This window comes from Meles meles, chromosome 5, assembly GCF_922984935.1.
Source record: "Meles meles chromosome 5, mMelMel3.1 paternal haplotype, whole genome shotgun sequence".
In the NCBI taxonomy this organism is placed as follows: domain Eukaryota; kingdom Metazoa; phylum Chordata; class Mammalia; order Carnivora; family Mustelidae; genus Meles; species Meles meles.
In genome coordinates this window covers 23,311,244-23,331,055 of record NC_060070.1, presented here as the reverse complement: position 1 = coordinate 23,331,055, position 19,812 = coordinate 23,311,244, and the positions used below count along the sequence as shown (strand labels likewise).

Below are 19,812 nucleotides of genomic sequence, written 5' to 3'. Positions count from 1 at the left end.
TTTTCGTTAGGGGGTACATTTTATTTATACATATATTTTCATATATAATTATCTTAATTGTGTATACATGTTATGATTATATTAGAAAATGGGAATATGATGTATTAGAAAATACACTCATTAGCTTACCCTCACTGATAACTACTATTATTACGTTGGCCCATTTCCTTCAAAACTTTATCATTTTTTAATTCATTAACTTTTTAAAACCAAATTAAATCATTCTATATGCCCTTTTATTATAGAGTCCTTGTTTTCACTTGAGTACGTGCTATTGACGTGTTTCCTTGTCAATAAATGTATCTGTCCACAGACTTTTTGGTGGCTGTCTAGTATTTCGTTATACAGACAGGTGAGAAAGATTCAAACTATTTCCCTTTATTGGGCACTTCTGATCATTTCCATTTCTCATTTTGTTGGAAAGGCTTACGTATATTTTTGTGTGTTACTTCTATTAACCCCTAAAGATGAAGGTCTGGAAGAGGAATTACTGGGCCAAAGATCATGAATATTTTAAAATCTTTTCATAGATACAGCTAGTCTGGCCTCCAAAATGCTACCCTGCTTTCCCCTGCCATGAGCAGTGGGTACGAGCCACTCTCCTCACTCCATCCATCCTGAGTTCTATCACTGTTTGCCATCTCCGCTAGCTTGTCTCAGTAACTTGCCTTGGCAAAAAACCTGGCTGGACTTTCTCTCGAGGTTGGTAGGGGCACTGAGGTTCACTTATAGGACAGTGTACTGGCCCTCATGGGGACACAGGACCCACCCCAAGCCAGAAACTTCTGTAGCACCCTGCCAGTGAGCCTGAAGCCCTCCTGACCCTACAAGTGTTGCAGATAAAGCTCGTGTACACACGCCCACTGGGTCTTGGAGCGGGCCCCCTAAGACACCCAGATGCACACACAGACACACTCACTGAATCACACAGGGACACACATAGACACAGAGACGTATACAGACAGTCACAGGGACATCCACAGAGAGACACGGACACACATATACATGTATTCTCATGGGTCCAGACATACAGTCATATCCACAAAGGCACACAGATGCACTCACTGATAGGGACACAGAGAGACACACACGAGCACTCACCTGGACGTGCAGGACCTACGCAGGTCTCTCTGTCCTCTGTTCTACACATTGGCTCTCATTTCTCTCGAGAGCTGAAATCTAAGCTTGCCTGGGAGGGGTGGACTTTTCCTCTGTTCCTTAATGGTTACCTCTTCAGAAGGGTTCGGATCTCTTCAAGAAAGGGAAGGAATGGGACGGCTGAGAGAATAACAGTATATCCCTTCCACCAGAACAAGAGGGGTTCCTGACTGAGGCTCATTCTCCAGATGGCTCCTCTGGCTCTTCTCCAAGCCTGTTGTTCCTCACAGCCAAGGGGACATACCCCCTCAGATCTCTGATGTTCATTCTAGACCACACTTCAGGAACCTGGCGCCCTGGAATTCTCCCTGCAGAGTCTCCAGATCCTGCTCCCCAGAAGGAGAGTGGGCCTTACTGCCAGTGTGCACACCCTGACCTGAGGGGCGGTCCAGGGCGGCTGTGTGGGGGTGTAGCTAGCCGGACTGTTCACGTGCATGTGAGCGCCCTCCACAGTGTGATGTGGGGCCAGACATGGGAGGACAAGGCAGTTATACTGTAAACTACAGGTTGGTGACCAGCTCTCTCCAAGTCACCACATTTCAGCATAGAACCCAGAGTAGTCCAAGAATGATAAAGTCAAACCTGGCCTTCCAAGTTACTTCGAAGATCTATTTTTCAAAGTAGGAGAATTAATAGTTTATTAGTTTGATTTATGACCCTTAAATATCTAGGGTACTTTGGTACGTGGCATGCAGGCGTCCGTTTGTGCTCTTGTTCCTGCCTGCAAATACTAAGAGAGCGGACCCAAAAGAGAGACTCGCAAGGCCAGAACCCATGTTTTTCTGTGGCAGAGAAATGGACCTGGGACTGGGAGCCAAGGCAATGTGGGCCCTGGCACGTGAGGCCTTCCTGCTGGAGCTGCTGTGAATGATGCCCCTTCCTTTTCAGGTCACGTTCAGGAAAGACCACTTTGAGGGTTGCCTCCTTTCCTTGGGTTGCGATGTGATGGCAAGAGAACGCAGCAACTTCGAGAGCTACTCCATGTGTTACGAGCATGTGTTGGAGCACGCTCGGCAGAAGCTCTTCCAGAAAGAGCAGGTATGGTCTCAGGGAGCGAGGAAGTGCGATGGGGAAGGTGTGGGGAGGGAGGCCCAGGACTCACTCTGAAGAGGAGACTAGAATGGGAAGAGGGGCGTGTTCTCACACAAGAAGGCCGGGTGAACAGTACCCCCCAAAGTCTCCTCTCACTGGTTCATTTTCCGGGGCTCTGGTAATCTCAGCTGCAAGGGTGATGGCCCAGCAACACCAGGCTGTGTGCTTTGGAGGTGTCTAGTGGGGAATATAAAACATTGGTGACAAAGGATTTGCCCGCCCACCCCTGGGGAAACGCATAGCTGCCCTCCTCACCTGAGCAAACACGAAGTACCTTGTGCTATTCCTGGTCTAACAGAGAAGCACGCTCCTTGAGTAAACTCTGTCTTCAAGATGCACGTCATGGGTCTCACTGATGAGACATCCTTAAAATGAGGTCCCACCAGTGGGAATAGTGGGATCCAAAAGTCACTCCTGTCCTAGATTGCACACTGTTTTAAAACGGATTGCATCAGAGGTTCGATGTAATATTACTTTTTACCTAAGAAAAGTGCTAAAGTCTGAAAAAAAAAATCAAATAATGCATTCAAATATCCAAGGAGTCTTGGCTTCACCCCCAGTTTGGTTTATCTCTATAAGCCAAGTCTTTGGCATCAGTGTGGATACTTCAAAGTGAATGCTATCTCCGGATCTCATGTTAGTCACCCTAAAGTCCAATGGGGCAACAGGGGCTGTAGGGCTCCAGAGGGAGCCCAGGAATCTGAAAATGAAGCTCCATCCACACAAACAGGGGGTGTGTGGAACATGTTGAGGTAAACTGAGGCATGGCTGGAAGAATAAATGTTTGAGTTTGGTTTGCACTGTTTTCTCCTCTTCAGGAATTAGATATTATCCAAAGAGGTTCAGATCCGCCTGAAGACAATGCTGGTCAGGTAGGTCCGTTCTTCCCCAAAAGCTTCTCTTTCCCAGCTGGCAAATCCACATTCTCAGCAATAGCCAGACAGGGGACTTCCGGTGTCATTTTCTTGTGCCCCATCAAGAGTGGCCCGGAGAAGTCTCATTGATGAAGATACACGGCGGAAACATCTGAGGAGGGCATTTTCACTTTTTAAAGCAAGACGGGCATTATTCTTAGTTTTGGGGTGGTCTTTGTTATTTTTTACTGCTTTGATTTTTCGTTTTTGTTGTTATTTTTGGGTTGGGGTTGGGGGCTTCATTTATTTTCTTTTGAGGCCAGGTTAAGTGAATTCCAAAGAAAAGGTATTAGGTTGAGATGTCAAAGAAGGCCCATTTGGAAATGGAGACGAAGACAGCTGAAGTATTGTATCTAATTAAGAAGTATTTAGTGTGTCTCTTCTGGGGTCATTCATTCAACAACCATTCATTGGACACCAACTATGTGTCTGGCACTGTTCTGAGACCCCTAAACCAACCTTAGGTCCTTCCACCCACTTTTGTACAACAGGATGTTTGCTTCTTTCACTAGATTCAAAGTAGAAGAACAAATCTGACCCTGACATACGAAGACCTATTCCGTACCAGCAGCCCTTCGGATTGCTTGAGTTCTCTTGCGTTCAAACAATATTTCTGCCATTAGGTTGCAGAGCTCAGTCACACTATGATCATGGAAATCACTGCTCTGAGAGCTCGACTCACAGATTTGGAAGAAGAGAATCTGAATCTCAACAAGCATATCAGAACAGAAGTCCAGGAAGAATATGAAGCATTAGTACGAGCTCTGTTTGCAACGTGCTTGCACATAAAAGTAAGTGACATGTGTCGGACATCTGGGCGGCCCTGTGGGAGCCAAGGGTAAGTGACCTCCACAGGAGCCATGCATACAGCAATGGATGACAGAGTGGGCTGTGTGGTAACAAGAGCCTCCAGGGCCCAAGAATTCTCCGGGGCTCAGTGATCGTGGCAGGGAGGGGTCAGCAATGGGTTGTCATTGTTTTGCTATGACAGGCACTGAATTTTAGACAATTTAGATAGTTGCTGTTTTCCTCACTCTGCGTTCGGCTGCCATTGCTGCCATCTGATTGCTTTTTTTTAATTATTATGTTAGTGACCATACAGTATATCATTAGTTTTTGGTGTAGTGGTCCATGATTCATTGTTTGCGTATGACACCCAGTGCTCCATGCAATCCATGTCCTCCTTAATACCCATCACCAGGCTCACCCATCCTCCCACCCCCCTCCCCTATAAAACCCTCAGTTTGATTCTGGGAATCCATTGTCTCTCATAGTTCATCTCTCCCTCTGATTCCCCGCCTTTCTTTTTCCCTTTCTTCTCCCAATGTCCTCCATACTATTCCTTATGTTCCACAAATAAGTGAACCCCTATAATAATTGTCTTTCTCTGCTTATTTCACTCAGCATAATCTCTTCCAGTTCCATCCATGTCGATGCAAATGGTGGGCATTCATTCTTTCTGATGGCTGAGTAATAGTTCACTGTATATATGGACAACATCTTCTTTATCCATTCAGCTATTGAAGGGCTCTTTCCACAGTTTGGCTATTGTGGACACTGCTGCTATGAACACTGGGTACAGATGGCCCTTCTTTTCACTACATCTGTATCTTTGGGGCAAATACCTAGTAGTGCAATTGTGGGGTCATAGGGTAGCTCTACTTTCAATTTTTTGAGGAACCTCCACACTGTTTTCCAAAGTGGCTGCACCAACTCGCATTCCCACCAACAGTGTAAGAGGGTTCCCCTTTCTCCACATCTTCTCCAACACTTGTTTACTGTCTTGTTGATTTTGGTCATTCTAACTGGTGTAAGGTGGTATCTCAATGTGGTTTTGATTTGAATTTCCCTGATGGCTAATGATGATGAACATTTTTTCATTTTTCTGTTAGCCATTTGTATGTCTTCTTTGGAGAAGTGTCTGTTCATGTCTTCTGCCCCTTTTTTCACTTGAGTATTTGTTTTTTGGGAGTTGAGTTTGCAGAGTTCTTTATAGATCTTGAATACCAGCCCTTTGTCTGTACTGTCATTTGCAAATGTCTTCTCCCATTCCATGGGTTGCCTGTTTGTTTCACTGACTGTTTCTTTTGCTGTATAGAAGCTTTTGATCTTGATGAAGTTCATTTTTGCTTTCGTTTCCCTTGCCTTTGGAGATGTGTCTTGAAAGAAGTTGCTGTGGCCAATGTCGAAGAGGTTACTGCCTGTGTTCTTCTCTAGGATTTTGATGGATTCCTGTCTCACATTGAGGTCTTTCCCCCATTTAGAGTTTTATTTGTGTATGGTGTAAGAGAATGGTCAGGTTTCATTCTTCTGTATATAGCTGATTGCTGTTGAGGGAGGGCGGGGTGCATCTTCTCTGAAACGCCAACAGTTGATATCACTGTTTAGTCTATTGAGTGCAACCCTCCAAACAGGAAAGTGCAGTGCCCTGAGCCAGGCCAGACCCCAGTGTCAGTAGCAACAGGCACTTTCTGAAGGCTCACTGGGTAGATTCAGAATTTGAATCCACTTTCAGAGGGGTTTTCAACGTATAAAAATGCTGACCATCCACATCCAGGGTCTCTCACATCCAGTGTCTGGGAGCTGCTGGACTGTCAGTGAAGGTCGTCCATCCAGAAGAGGAGTGATGGGGTGCCCCTGGGCCCATAGCATGGGGGAGGGGGAAGCCTGTCACTTTCTTATGATGCTTGAGCATCACAAGACGGAGGTCCCATGCCTAAAATGGGCCTGGTCCAACTGCCCCACAAATGTGAATTTCAGTACAAACCTGCCTCCTCTCCTGCTGTCGGATGTTTTCCAGAGCCAGCCCCCAACGTGCCCTTACTTCATTGTCTCTCCTGGAACATTCCAGCTGGTCCCTGAAGTTGTTCCATTGAGAGGAGCTTCCACCAGTGCTCTGCGTTGGTGGGTATCAGAGAGGATCAGAGATTCCTTCCTACTTATGAAGGATCCACAAAATACCAGTGCTTACAAATATTATAGGGTCAAAACCAAAATGCACTGGGCCTGGTACGGCAGGAGAGGGATGAACAGACAGTGAAGTCTGGAATTTGCTAAGTCATCTTTCAGGTATGAAATTATTGAAAATGTTCTTAGGTGGTTTTTTTTTTTAGCTTATGCCAGATTCCTAGATGGAAAGTAGATTCTCTACTTCTCCCAGACTAAACTAGTGCCACATGCCCCCTACCCCCTGCCAAATCAGAGAGTCCCCGTTCTACCCCAGGGTCCCAAGTGGGTGGTGAAGCTTTGGCTGTGTGGCCAGCAGCCAGACATCCTGCCATGACTGCCCAGCCGGGCAGTATCCTCCTGCTTTCCTCTCCAGGGAAGTGGTTCAGAGATGAGAGGACACCCAACTTTCTCCCCTCACCCAAGGATGCAGGGTCTGTAGTTGTACTTAGTGATGATCAAGCTGTTCCACCACAAGTCATTATCCATAAGCCATTCAGAACAGGCCGTTTCATAATGAGATTTCTGCTGGAACCTAAATGGGAAGGTAGCCAGCCTGATTCCTTCCTCTACTTTATCTATTTTTAATGTAGTTCCTCATTAGTGGCTCATCTGTAGTGTTTTATCTGGTCAGATTCTGCTGAGTCAACCTGATAGCAAAAATCCCTAGGTTCAAATTCTCAAGCAACCTTTTGGGAGAGGAGGGGTGATTCAGTTTTCTACTTGTGACCTTCCACTTTTCTATCCACTCAACTTACCTCAGCACTGACAACTTGGACTCTAAGGCGTGTAGGGTCCACAATCCCTGTGGATTGTAGACAGTGCTAACGGGGCTGCTCGTGAGACTTCCAGATAACTCCTGATGGAATAATTGAGTGGATGGTGTTTTCACGTGGAATCATTTCTGAAAGTTGGGTTGTAGAAGGCAAGATGACTCTTCCTCCCCTGCTCTTCCTGAACTTGAGTCTGCAATTTGCAGGAAAAGCTGGATGAGAATCAGATTAATTTGATCCAGAAAGTGTGTGAGCTCATCGGCGAAGTAAGAACAGAAGGGATTGACAATTTGAAGGGCTTAAAGAAGAAATGGGGCTCTGCCAGACCCGACGAAGGAAAGAAAGAAAACCCAGCCAAAGTACGTGATTTCATTTAGCAACGGGATCGGGATCCCGGCATTTCATCCCAGCATCTGACCCCGGGCTCACTCTCTATACATTCCAGTCTGATTCCCCCGAGAAAGCATTGCATCAGGCATTTAAAAGGGGGCACTGGGGGCTCCCTGCACCGTTGTGTCATCCTCTGGAAGGCAGGGCGCTTATGTTAGGATTCGTGCCCTTCCTTCCGGGGAAGAGTGCTGAAGGCAGCCTTTTCTGAAGGTGAGCTTCTCTTGGCAGGAGCAGCTGCAGGCTCTGGAGCAGGACAGCAGCAGCCTGGCTGCGCTGGTGTGCAAATTGAGGAGCCTGGGCCACTGGAGGCTGGCGGTGCAGCAGGCTCGCTTCCAGCGCCAGGTGAACAGAGCCGAGAAGGTGAGCGCGAGGGGAGGGAGGCCCCGCCCAGCAGGGAGAGGCCAGGTGGGTGGCGCCCGACTTCCTTGGCGGTAGGAGCTGCTGGGGGTACAGGTGTCAGTTGGCAAATCCAACCCTCTTAAAGGATCTGGGGGTTGGGGAGTTTTCTTGGGAAGTGGAAATGTGTCAGAACTTCAGAGAAACAGGAAAGAGCCCGAAGCAAATGGCAAAGAAGCAAACTGGACAAGAGATGAGAGAGAATTTAGCAGGAGGGAAGGGCAAGGATGGAGGGGGAGGTTTTACCGAGGGCTTGAGGCAGCCTCAACAAAATCCACTGCAGATCTTTGAGTCTCGAACATGATTATCTGGGGGAAATGAAGTAAACAAAATAAATAGAAAATCAACCTCAAGACAAATTGAAACCAAAGCACAGAATACTAGTAGTTTGGACATTTTCACTTAGTTTTCAGCAAGTCTTAATTTACTCTGATCTGGCACACTGTCCTTAAGTGAAGACACACAGGAAGTGACTGGTGGGAGCTCCTTGCTACCGGAAGCTTTAAAAACCATGGATAACCAAAGTGGTCTAGAGATGCTTATGAAACTAAAACTATGGAAAGGAAACTTATTTCCTATCTCACTGGGTTTGGGACGTTCACAGGAAGCTCTGCAAAGTAAAAAAGAGTGCTTGAGCATCCAGCTAATGGCAGACCAAGAAGTGGTTTTACTTCGTCAAGAGTTACGGGCTCTAAGGCAGGCCCTGGCCAGGGCTCAGGCCGACAACGCCAGGATGCTCCGGCAGCAAGATAACCAGGTATCTGAGCCCCAGGAGCCCTCTCCCTCCCTCTCTCTGAACTCCCTCTGCAAAGCCTCATGTGGAGCAGAAACAGCACCACAGGCTGCCTGGAACTGTGAGCCTGGTTCAAGCACAGGGCAGGGCCAGAGAACCACCACCCAGGCTTCAGCTTCCCTTCTCTCTCCTCTCTAGCCCAGCAACCAAGGAGAGTGGCCAAAAGGCTTTTGTTTTTGTTCATACTTGGCTAAGGCAGGCAAGTACTACCCACACAAAAGATCATTTGTTGGTGTGTAGTGTGTACATGTGTGTTTCTCTGAGGATCTTATTACCCAGAGGGCATCTTGGGGTGTTGTTCTCTGCCCTTGACACAGTGCTTTCAGGTCCAAGCACACTTTCCATCGACAGCAACCTTGTGCACGTGGAGTGTGGCCCAGCCATCAGCACTGTTCCCCAAACCAAGAGTCTTGGGTCTTTTCTGGAGGACCCAAACTAAGTCTTCATTCCAGAAGTTGTTGCTAAGTAGGAGCTGGCCCCAAAATGAAGGTGTTTCCAAGTTTAAGCTCTTGATATGTACCAACTCTCCAAGCATGAAGGAAGCAGAAAGACCCTAGGTTTAGAGGAGCTCAGTTTAAAGAAGAGCCTGGGAAAGCTGGGCATGTTTAAAACATAGCCTATAATTTGTTCCTTCCGGACCCTATATCCTCCATTATCATGCACCAGGTGAATGATGGTGTATAATTATGTAAACTGTCGCATCGCTGTACAAATAATATAAGTATTAGTGTTATAACTGAGTTTGACCTTCTGGTGCCTGTGGTGCTACTGATAAAAAAAAATTTCAGAACAGGACCAAATTATTACTACTCTTTTCCCTCTTAACCGTCTGGAACCTGGCTTCCCCAGAGCTATTTTGAAAGTCAAACCAGAAGCAAGATTATTACAACCTCCCTCGTCCACTCATTGCAGCGCTAGGTCACACCCTCCTGGGGCTAACCCTTCCCTGCTATTTCGTGGTGAGTGCTCAGTGACACAGCACGTGTAGCCTCTGGTAGATACAACTATGTGATTAATAGGCTAAGTAACGTACACATCATCATCACATCTGGGCACTGAAAGTCGGAACTGTTTGACTGGTTTTGCTGTACAGTGGCATTACCACTTGGCTGGCTTTGCTGGTTTGTTCCTTTTGTTCTCTCCCTAACTATTGCCTCAGGGCTTACAGTAAATGCCAAGCCGGCCTAGATGCTGGTAGTCTTGTTGTCAGCTAGTAGCCCAGAACCAAACGGGCCCGGCTCCATGACCCTGGGCCCAGGAGCTCGCCACAGGGTCTTGCCCTTGGGCCCTACTGGAGGGGATAGTTATCCCGTTGGGCAACTTCTCCTTCTGGGCCTTTTGCTAAGAGGAAAGAGTGTGCCTTCTTCAATTTCTTTGCCCTTTTCCTGCCACAGGCTCAACTGCTGAGAGAGCTGCAACACAAGCTGACTCAAGAGGCTCGCCACCGGCAACAGATGGATCTGATGAAAACCTCCAGCATGGAGAAGCTCCTGGAAGACGTGGAGAAAAAGGAACAGCACCTGCAGCTCCTGACGGAAGCGGCTGAGAGGGCTTCCAGGCTGGGCCAGCTTCAGCAGAAGAGAAGTCAGAGAGAACTCCAACAGGTAACTCCAGAGAGAGGGAGCAGCCCCTCAGAAGCCAATTGGGATGCACCAGCCAGAGCTGGGGCCTTCTTCTGGAATTTTCCGCCTCTGGTGTCCCCCACCTTTGTCATTTCTAGGCCCACCAGGATAATGGGAATACTTCTGCCCACGCTGAGGTGATGCTCAGGCTGCTAATGGTGAGAGGATGATGGCTTCACTGCCCCGAGGCCCAGAATCTTGGTGCCTTTATAACCCACGTGACAAACGTGTTTCCACTTGACTATAATTTTTGAACTAGGGATCCTTTGGAAAATTCCAATGATAATCTGGAAAAGCAACAAGTATTATGGAAGCTATTAGAAGAGGATTTTATTCAAGGTGTTTCTGGAACTTTAGAGACAAAAAGGAAAGGCAAATGTGATTTCCAGACACAATCTATTTTTGTTAAATAGAGTCCTACAGTAAAAAAAAAAAAGAAGAAGAAGAAGAAACAGTAGACGTAGACATGGATTAATGCAAATTCTAACAAAGGAGACCACAGAATGTAATCCAATACAAAAGGCAAAAGAAGTAGCACCTTCCAGAACAGGCATGTCTTATACATTCACTGAAGGAATAAATCACTTAATTCACCAGAGATATTAGGAAACAGAAGTTGGAAAGTTAAATTAAATTATTGACCAAGTGTTTCAAGTGCTTAAGGAGGAGATCAATGAGAAGTCTACAAAAATAAATGACAAAAATTTTTAAAAAGGACCAAAATTCAATTGAGGGAATGCTAGAGAAAATATTTATGGAGGAATGGATAGAAAAACAGGTAGCTTTAGAATAAAAGAAAATTAGAATTTCACATTTATTTTGTGAAAACTAAACTAAAATGTGTCTTGAATCCTTAAGAAAAATTTGGTGTCACATATTCGTCCTTCAAATCATGCTTTTCTAAAAACCACCCAATAATAAGGTGTTAGGGGCACCTGGGTGACTCAATCAGTTATACGTGCTACTGGATCTCAGCTCTGGTCTTGATCTCAGGGTCATGAGTTTGAGCCCTGTGCCTCGTTAAAAATAGATAAGGTGTTAGTTTCTCCAAGTCCTCTCTAGTTAACAACTAATTTTTGTCTAAAGGTAGAGATTCTAAAAAGTAGCCAAAACAAATATTTTGAGGCTTCTCCCAACAAATACATCTTTTTAGTATATGCATGTGAAAATCTAAATTACTCCCCTACCTCTGTTGACAACTCCTGTGCCCCGGGCTTACTGTCCCACTCGCCACCAACTAGCGATCCATCCTCAGCCAGCAAGAGCCCCTATGACCCACAGTGACTTCATTAATCCTTCTCCAACCTCCAATTCCAAGGGCAGATTTTGATCATCTGACCTTGGAGAGCACGATTGTCCTTGCCTACCTCCTGCTCTTGGGGAGACCATTTAGAGCAGAGGCCCTAGAGTCAGATTTCCTGATTCACGCCCTGGGGCCCTCTATGCATGACCTTGGGCTGGATCTCCACTGCATGACCTTGGGCTAGGTTGTGGTCTCTCTGTGCTTCAGTCTTCTCATCGGTAGTGGAGAACAACATACTCATTTTGTGGGATTTTTAGGAGGATTGAATCAGGTAGTTTCAATGAAGCACTTAGAACTGAAACTGACACAGCTCTTGATAAATATTGGCTATATATCTTTTTACTGGGAATCTGAATGAAGGTGGACAATTTTGGAAACGGATTGACCTGGATTCAGATACTGCCTCTGCCGCTAACTGCTTGTGGACCTTGGGCAAATCACTGTACCTACCTCTGTGAAGTGGGGTGGGGTCTCTTTAAGGTCCTAACACAACACAAGGTCCTTCCTAAGAATGTTTCTTTCCTTTGCTAATATTATTCAAGTTGACTTAGCCCCAGCCTGGCTTAGGAAGTCTTATGTTTTTCCAGCCTACACCAATCCTTATAGTACCTACATGGACCTATATGGCTAATTCGTATTAGGAAGTGTTCCTAACTCTGGGGATCTGATCTTTAACTGAAAGTTACATTACACTTGAGAGTATCCGCACACACACAAGAAACTGCTCCTTAACATGTGTAAGATGAGCCCGTGGTCACAGCTGCAAGAGTTCACAGGCCTTCTCATTGGGTCCATGCAGGCGAGAGTAGGATTTAAAACATGTGCCGCTGAAGTTTTGAGAGCAGCACGTAGATTGGTTTGCTAGGGCTGTTGTAACAAATTACCACAAACTAGATGGCTTAATACAAGTAAAATGTATGCTCTCAGAGTTCAGGAGGCCAGAAGCCTGAAATCAAGATGTGGGCTCCTCCTGAGGGCTCTGAGAAAGAGTCTATTCTCTGCCTCTCTCCTAGCTTGTGGTGGCTGCCTGTAGTCCTTGACATTCCTTTGGCTTGTAACTACGTCACTCCCATCTCTGCCTTCCTCATCCGATCGCCCTCTCCGTATGTGTCCCTCTGTGTGTCTGAGCCCTTTCCTCTTCTTAGGAAGGCATCAGTCATTGTATGTAAGGCCCACTCTTAATCCAGTATGGCTTCCTCATGATTTAATTACATCTGCAAAGACTATTTTCAAGTAAGGTCACCTTTTGAGGTTCTAGGTAAACATGAATTTTTCGGGGGGCCAGGGGGACACTATTGAATCCATTATATGATTATTGCTTTTTTATACTTTATAATTTTTAATATAATTATAAATATATTCCTTTTAATACTCTTAGATAATTTTTATAATTAAATTACTTTTTATAACGTATATAAAATTATATTTATATAAATAAAAATAAGTTAAAAAATACCTGTGATCTCTGCAGATAAGGCACTTTGGACCCAGCCGCTCTCTGGCTGGGGACTAGGGGTCAGCTGTGCGAGCAGAGGACCACATGAGTAAATACGAGGGTCATCTCTTGTTAGAGGCCTCATATAAGGCATGGGGGATGGTGCTCAGGGCATCCCTGCCAATGATGAGTTGAGCCAAATAGAGATCTGGGAGAGAGATTGGGTCTTTCCTCTGCTTGAAACTGTCCAGGGGCTCCCTCCCATCTGGTAGTTTCGTGGCTTTGACCCACAAGGTCCTCTGTGAACTGGACCCTTCCATTTCCTCTCCTCCCCTCCACACTGGTGAAATAAACATAAAAGATAAAAATGTCGTGAGTGAACTCCTGGCTATGATAAGGCAATAAAGGTTCTACTGGCTGCCTCTGCTCCTCTTTGGTAAGTTCTTGGCCTTCTTGGAGCTCTCCCCAGAAGGCTGAGTTCAGCCTGACCAGGACTGTATGAGGACTTGTATTTCTGGGGCAGCCTGGACCCACACCTCCAAGGAACCCCAGGAACTAAAGTAGGCACCAGAAAGCATCTCTGCTTCCTAAGCACTTTTCTCCTCAGATGAGAAGCCGGCTTGCCCAGGAGCGGAGTGTGAAGCTGGATGCTTTCCAGCGCGTACAAGAGCTACAAAGTCAGCTTAGTGACGCTGAGCGATCGTCTGTCCGGATGAGCTCACCAGGCGGTAAGCAGGTCCTGCTCTGGCTAGCACAAACTCCCAGGCTCTGGGGTCTGAACTGAGGAGGATCTCAGGGACTAGCCATAACAACCCGGTGGTTACTGATTGGGGGCTCCGTGATGACTGTTGAATGAATGAATGAAACTTAATTCTGATTTGCAGCCGTAACTTTCTACTTTAGTTTACCTTAGAGTATTTACATCCTATACTAAATTGTTTTAGTCATAAAAACTGGCCTCAGAAGCTTGTAATATACCACTTAAAGAACACTGGGTACTTCACTGTCATAATGCCTTAGAACATCAATGACCACATTTTTCAGATGTTATTTAGAAAGTGTATTGTGATTCTTGGGTGCTGGAGGCTTGAAGAGCCCTATGGAATGGCAATCAACACCACCCTCTGGGCAGTGTAGCTAGCAAGAAGCATGGAACAGAGGCCAAACCCAGGATGTCTCTAAACTAGCTTCCTCCCCTGTAAGTTGAGGACAAAATAAATTCTAAGTTCTTCTATCAAAAATGTCATCAAATATCAATAACCACAACCGATTTATTGTTAAGATCAGCCAAGTCTCTGCTTTTCTCTTCTGGTGGAGCCTGGTGGTTGGGTGTGTGCGCTGTGGTTAAAATCCTGGCTCAGTCACTGCTCACTATGTGACCTCAGGTTAGCCTATCTATAAAATGGGAATATCCCCTCAAAAGGGTATTCTGAGAATTGAATGAAATAAAGCATATCGGCCACGTAGTACAGAAGCACTAACTAACTGTACAAATGTTGGCTCCTATACTTTCGTATGTGTGTGTCCTTTGTGTTTGCTTTCGGCTATTAACTAGGTGAATATATAAGAAAATAGAGCCTTTCAGAAACAGAAAGATTGGCATCAAAGATCAAGCAGACAAAGATGGAGTGACTCTGGGTTTACTAAGAGCAGGGCTGGTGGGGCACCTGGGTGACTCGGTTAAGTGTCCATTTCTGATTTGGGCTCAGGTCATGATCACAGGGTCCTGGGCTCAAGCTCCATGTCAGGCTCCACGCTTAGCATGGAGTCTGCTTGACATTTTCTCTCTCTCTCCCTCTCCCTCTGCTCCTCCTTCCACTCACACTCTCTCTGTCTCTCTTTCTCTCAAATAAATAAATAAAATCTTAAAAAAAAAAAAAAAAAGACTAAGGCTGGGCTTAGCTATAAAGCCCAGGGCCCTCCTTCCTGCCTCTATGCCTGCTGCCTGGGACCTGAGAGCAGGGCTGAGTTTCCTCACCTCAGTTGTCCTGTCCAAAGTGAAAGAACGTACAAATATCCAAGGCCCTATTTTGACCCCTGACCCTGAGCAGTTCTGTACCTTGCACTCTCCTTCTCCACATTCTCTAGGATTTTTCTGTCTCTCCCTTGCCCCTCTGCCTCCATCCAACCATCTTTTTTTTTTTTTTTTTTTTTTAAATAAGTAAGCTCTGTACCCACGGTGGGGCTTGAACTCACCACCCTGAGATCAAGAGTCACACACTGTACTAGCTAAGCCAGCCAGGTACCCCAGCCAGGCACCTTTTAAATCTCTTTCTGGGTTAAAGGGTCCTTTCAAACTGCCGTCCATGTCTGCCAACAGCTGCACATTTAGGAAGGAGAAGCAGAGTGAGGCACAAGACAGGTAGGGGGGCAGAACCTAATTCCCAGAACTGAGGATGTGGCAGGAATGAAAGAGAAGCCTCTTTCCCTGGAAGTAGATGTAAAAGTTATTCCTAAACCTCAGCCCCCACCTGTCTCCTCTCAGTGACAGGACCGGCTTTGTGGAGGGCTCCCTACATGTAGATTCATCGGGAGAGGAGGGACTGGGTCATACCTGTCTATTTATTACCCATTATTACCCTGTCTATTTATCACCAGCCTCCAAGGGGACAGCCAGGCATCACCTGTACTATTAATGCCAGAAGTCAGCCATTCCCACTCCCTTCCCAGCTGTTGTCCAGATGAAAGCCGGAAGTGACCAAAGTTTCTCCTTCCCGTAGCTGTGGTAGCAGCAGCCACCTTGCTCCCCACATCAGAGGCATCGGAGGCAAAGGCAGAGTTGGGGGGCCGCTCTCTCTACTTGGCATTAGCACGGATTCCCCTTAGGATCTTGCAACTCCTGAGAAATGATAATATATTCTAGTGCAGCTGTTCTTAAAATACTTAAGGGGAAAAAATTGAAGTCTCTTGTCTAACAAAACTGTGAAATGTTCAGAGACAGACTGCCTTAAGTTCTCCTGATCCAGCTTTGATGTTTTTCACGAGCATCGATTTCTCTGTCGCCGTTGCTGGGCTCTGAGAATGCTGGGAGCGGAGAGGAAGTGGAGCCCCCTGGGAAGTAAGATGGCAGCCACCGCTGTAGCTTCCTCTCTGTTCCAGCTCGAGGGGCGGGAGTCAATGTGGTGATGGACAGTTGAGAAGAATCAGCCTCAGACTGGGTTGACTCGGGTCACATGTCCGGTTTGAGCCAATCACTAAAGCCAGAGGCTAAGGTTCTCCGTGGTCTTAGGAGCAGCTCCCATGTCCCTCCCCTGAAACTGAGAATGGGGTCAGCTCACTCTCTCCTTTTCCCAGCAACTATTTTAAATCTTCTTGGCTTCTTCACACCTTCCAACACTGTCCTCCTCCCCAGCCAACACGTCACCTCCAGTTTCACAGAGCAGTTAAAAGCCATCCAAGGGGAAACCCCCTCTATATCTTGAGCCCAGCCCAAGTACTCAGCTACTTCTCAGTCCCTCCTGATAAAATGGAAAAGCTGCCCCTCCCGGGGACCAATCCCAATGTATGGGATCCCATTTAGTTCTACTTTTTCACTACTACAGGGGTCTTGTTCTAATCATTATCTGCTTTCTCTCTACATACTCTTATTCCCCACCCACCTACCCTTCTAATCTTGTGACTGACCATTATTTATTGACCGTATATGTGCCAGGATCATAAAATCCACCATAAAATAAAATGAATATCTATCCAATTGCTTGAGCCAGAAATCTGGGAGCTATTCCTTGTCACCCACAAATCCAGTGAATTACCAAATCTGATTAATTTGAATATCCTTAAGTCTGTCCACTTCTACCCATCATAGTCCAAGTCACCCATCATATCTTTCTCTTTCACTTGGTCATGTGACCCTCAGGCAAAAAAAAATCCATCTGGGTTTTGTCATCTTCAGTCAGAACTGATGAAGTGGATTAGATGTTCATTTTATGCTCAAAATTTTGTGGATTAAATCTAGGCCTATACACTGCAACCAGAGATATGATTTAACATTTTTTAACATTATAGGCCTTATACCTCGGGCTCAGTATTCCCTACGTTCTGCTCCCACATCATCCAGACACCCCCAGCAACACCTTTTAAGGACTCATCTTATGAGCAGTAAAATAACAAGGATTCAAAGGCCAGAGACCGTAAGTAACGATAAATTTGATTATATATGTGAAACAATGAAAAATGTAAATATGAAATTATAGTTTTAGGTTCACTTCAAAAGTACATTAAAAATATCAGGCTCTTATCTAGATACTTGGATCTAAATAATAAAATTCTGGATTTCTCACAGAGGGAATTTGTTCGTGAATTGTTTCTGAATCGATGACTGGGAAGAAGGATGGTCCAGGGTTTCACCCTCTGCCTTCTTGATGATGCTACTCCTCAGTAATAGAATTCTGATATCAAAACAATTCATCCCAAAAGCACTTACTCAATTACAATAAAATAAATGGGTGTGGAAGTCAGTATCAACACCTTGCTGTGTTCCGTCTCTGAACCTCTTCTTTTCCTTCCGTCATCTGCAGTCATTAACTAGCAGCGTGAGATCTCTTATCTGAGTTCCCTGGCAGAGCAGAAATTTTCAGAAGTCATTTTAAAAACATGTGAGAAATCTATCCTCCAAAGAAATTCTTGGGACACAGATTAGGTCAAGGTACAGAACTTATATGTAGATTTTTTTAATATTTCATTTTTGGTTTATGTAAAACATTTACCCTCTTCCTCTACCTTCTCTGCACTACTGTGATAAGTATTATACTCTTTGCCCCATTGTTTTTTAGAATCCCCTCCAGAAGTTTACATATCAACCCATTTAGGAATTCCTGCCTCTTGCTTTGAGGAAAATTAAAAGGAAAAGATTTAATCATATTGTCAGAGAAAAATATGAGGGTGTAATTCTGCAGATGATGATCTAGTTATTGGATCAAAAATTTGCAGCAGTGTTTCTGAACATGCAGTTCAGGAGCCATACACAGAAGGGGAAGAAACAGATCAGGAATATCCATTTGAAGTCCTTGACCAAGTAGGACCACATTACCAATACCTGCCATTTGCTTGACCTACCAATCTCTGTGCAGTCATCTTTCACTAAAAAGTGAAATTCTAGTATATGTCTGTTTCTGCAAAAAACCTTTTCCAAGAAGAAGCAATATTCAGTTGGCATTTATGGGACCACAAGGGCTTTTAAGATTCACTCCATCCCCGTTTCACTCCCAAAATCAAATGTTGCTCTTATAGGGTGATTACAGCTCATGGTTGAGAAGGCTACTTAAGTAGCTAAATGCATTAGAGGAAAACCACTGTGTTCACAAGATGTAAAAGGGTGATGGTCTAAACTAACCCTAATAAATAAGGGAATGTTTTGTAGCCCATTAACTTGTGTACACTATAAAAACCCCAAGCAAAAAGCCTAAGGTCCAGGAAAGGCACAAAAGAATTGGAGCCTCTTTGAATCTATGTAAGTTCTGAATTCTTACAAAAGGTCTATAAGACAAATCAGATAAATACAGATTGAGGAGGAATTTACACATGCTAGGATGTAAGACCACCAAGACTTTCTAAAAAACAAAACACTGCACTAACACAAATGATAAACTATTAAGGAATTTTTAGATTACTCCATATAGGGGATATCTTTTTTCCTTAGATGAAAATGGCTTTTTGTTGATAGATTTAATTCATAACCAGTTCCCTTTATGACAAGTGGCAGGTCCAAGAAGGCGCCCTAAATGGCCTGCCCCAGACTGGACGAATGATCTTGGTCTCATGAGTAACAATGACTTTTAATGATATCTCCAATATCTGTTTAATCCTTATATTACAGGTACCTACTAAACACGAAAGAAGGACTGACAATGTCTTTCTACCCAATGTGGCAGAAAATGTTCAATGTTCAGCTTTTCAAGTTCACACAGCTCCATCCATAATCCCATAAAGACCTGACTGGTAATCATATATCCTTTTCCACATTTTATTTCCTTGAGCATTTGAATGAATAAAAATGATTCTAACCTCCATGAAACCTTGGTCTAATTTTTATTACCAGAACTATGAAGACAGTGTGGAAGGACTGAGATGATCATATCCGAAATGTCCCAGGTGAAGTAGGGCTCGGTCTTAGGTTTTAAGAACTAAGAGTTGATTTGCACTTCTACAACCTGGGCCTCACCTTTGGTCAACCAACAGCTTCTCATTGTGGGTTCCAGATTACTGATGAGGTGTGTGAACCAGGAGAGAGGGCATTGCTTCTAAGCAGTAATTTTTAGTAAGTGGAAAACCAGAACAGATTAATCTCAATACACTTCAGAGCACGCATTTCTATTTGTTTCACTTAAGAATATCATCCTGTCTTACATAGTTTTTTTATTCTGCCTACAAATACTGAGACTCTTCAGAGTTTTGCGAAGTCCTAAAGCAAGCCTTTTTGTTCAGACAAGAAAATGTATCCTGAGTAAAGGAATAAATGAGTAGATGAATGGAACAGAACAGACCAGAGAAGCATTTACATACATGCATTTATATATGATATTGGTTTAACTTTTCAAATTAAGGGTAAGGTTGAGTCTATTTGAAGTAGAATAAATTATCACCTTACGCTATAGACCCAATGAATTCTGAATGGATTCAAGATCTATATGCACAAACACACACACACACACACACACACACACACACACCTGCACACAGACACACATACAAACTTATTTCTTAGTAGAACATGAGAAACAAAAGCCAAGAGGAAGATTGATGACTTTGATGTCAAAGCTACAAATTCAACATGACAATATGGTACCAGTTATCAATTTATGCCTCTCAGCTCTAAATTCATCCTTGTCTGCTATAATATAATTAATATGGACCCTGTAAATCTTTCTTCTTTGCCCACTCAAGATTTTACGCTTTGTCAGGAGAGAGTATTGGAGGGACCCTGAAGAAGGAGGTTCTGGGGTGCTTCTCTCGGCAGGTTCCTGTCACGTTGACACACTTGTGTGTGAGAAT

At 44.7% G+C, this 19,812-nt stretch overlaps 1 protein-coding gene across 1 annotated transcript in view; it reads left to right on the top strand.

Moving 5' to 3' along the window:
* LOC123941165 (coiled-coil domain-containing protein 162-like) overlaps positions 1-18,787 on the top strand; it is a 132,884-nt gene extending 114,097 nt beyond the window's left edge. Inside the window, exons 28-37 of the mRNA XM_046004070.1 lie at positions 2,047-2,196; positions 3,069-3,122; positions 3,788-3,955; positions 7,090-7,242; positions 7,502-7,633; positions 8,274-8,426; positions 9,857-10,066; positions 13,430-13,550; positions 16,828-16,952; positions 18,638-18,787. Of these exons, the coding sequence (XP_045860026.1) occupies positions 2,047-2,196; positions 3,069-3,122; positions 3,788-3,955; positions 7,090-7,242; positions 7,502-7,633; positions 8,274-8,426; positions 9,857-10,066; positions 13,430-13,550; positions 16,828-16,952; positions 18,638-18,748 (1,377 nt within the window). The 3' untranslated portion in view covers positions 18,749-18,787. The remainder of the gene's footprint in view (positions 1-2,046; positions 2,197-3,068; positions 3,123-3,787; positions 3,956-7,089; positions 7,243-7,501; positions 7,634-8,273; positions 8,427-9,856; positions 10,067-13,429; positions 13,551-16,827; positions 16,953-18,637) is intronic.
* The last annotated feature ends 1,025 nt before the right edge of the window (positions 18,788-19,812 follow it).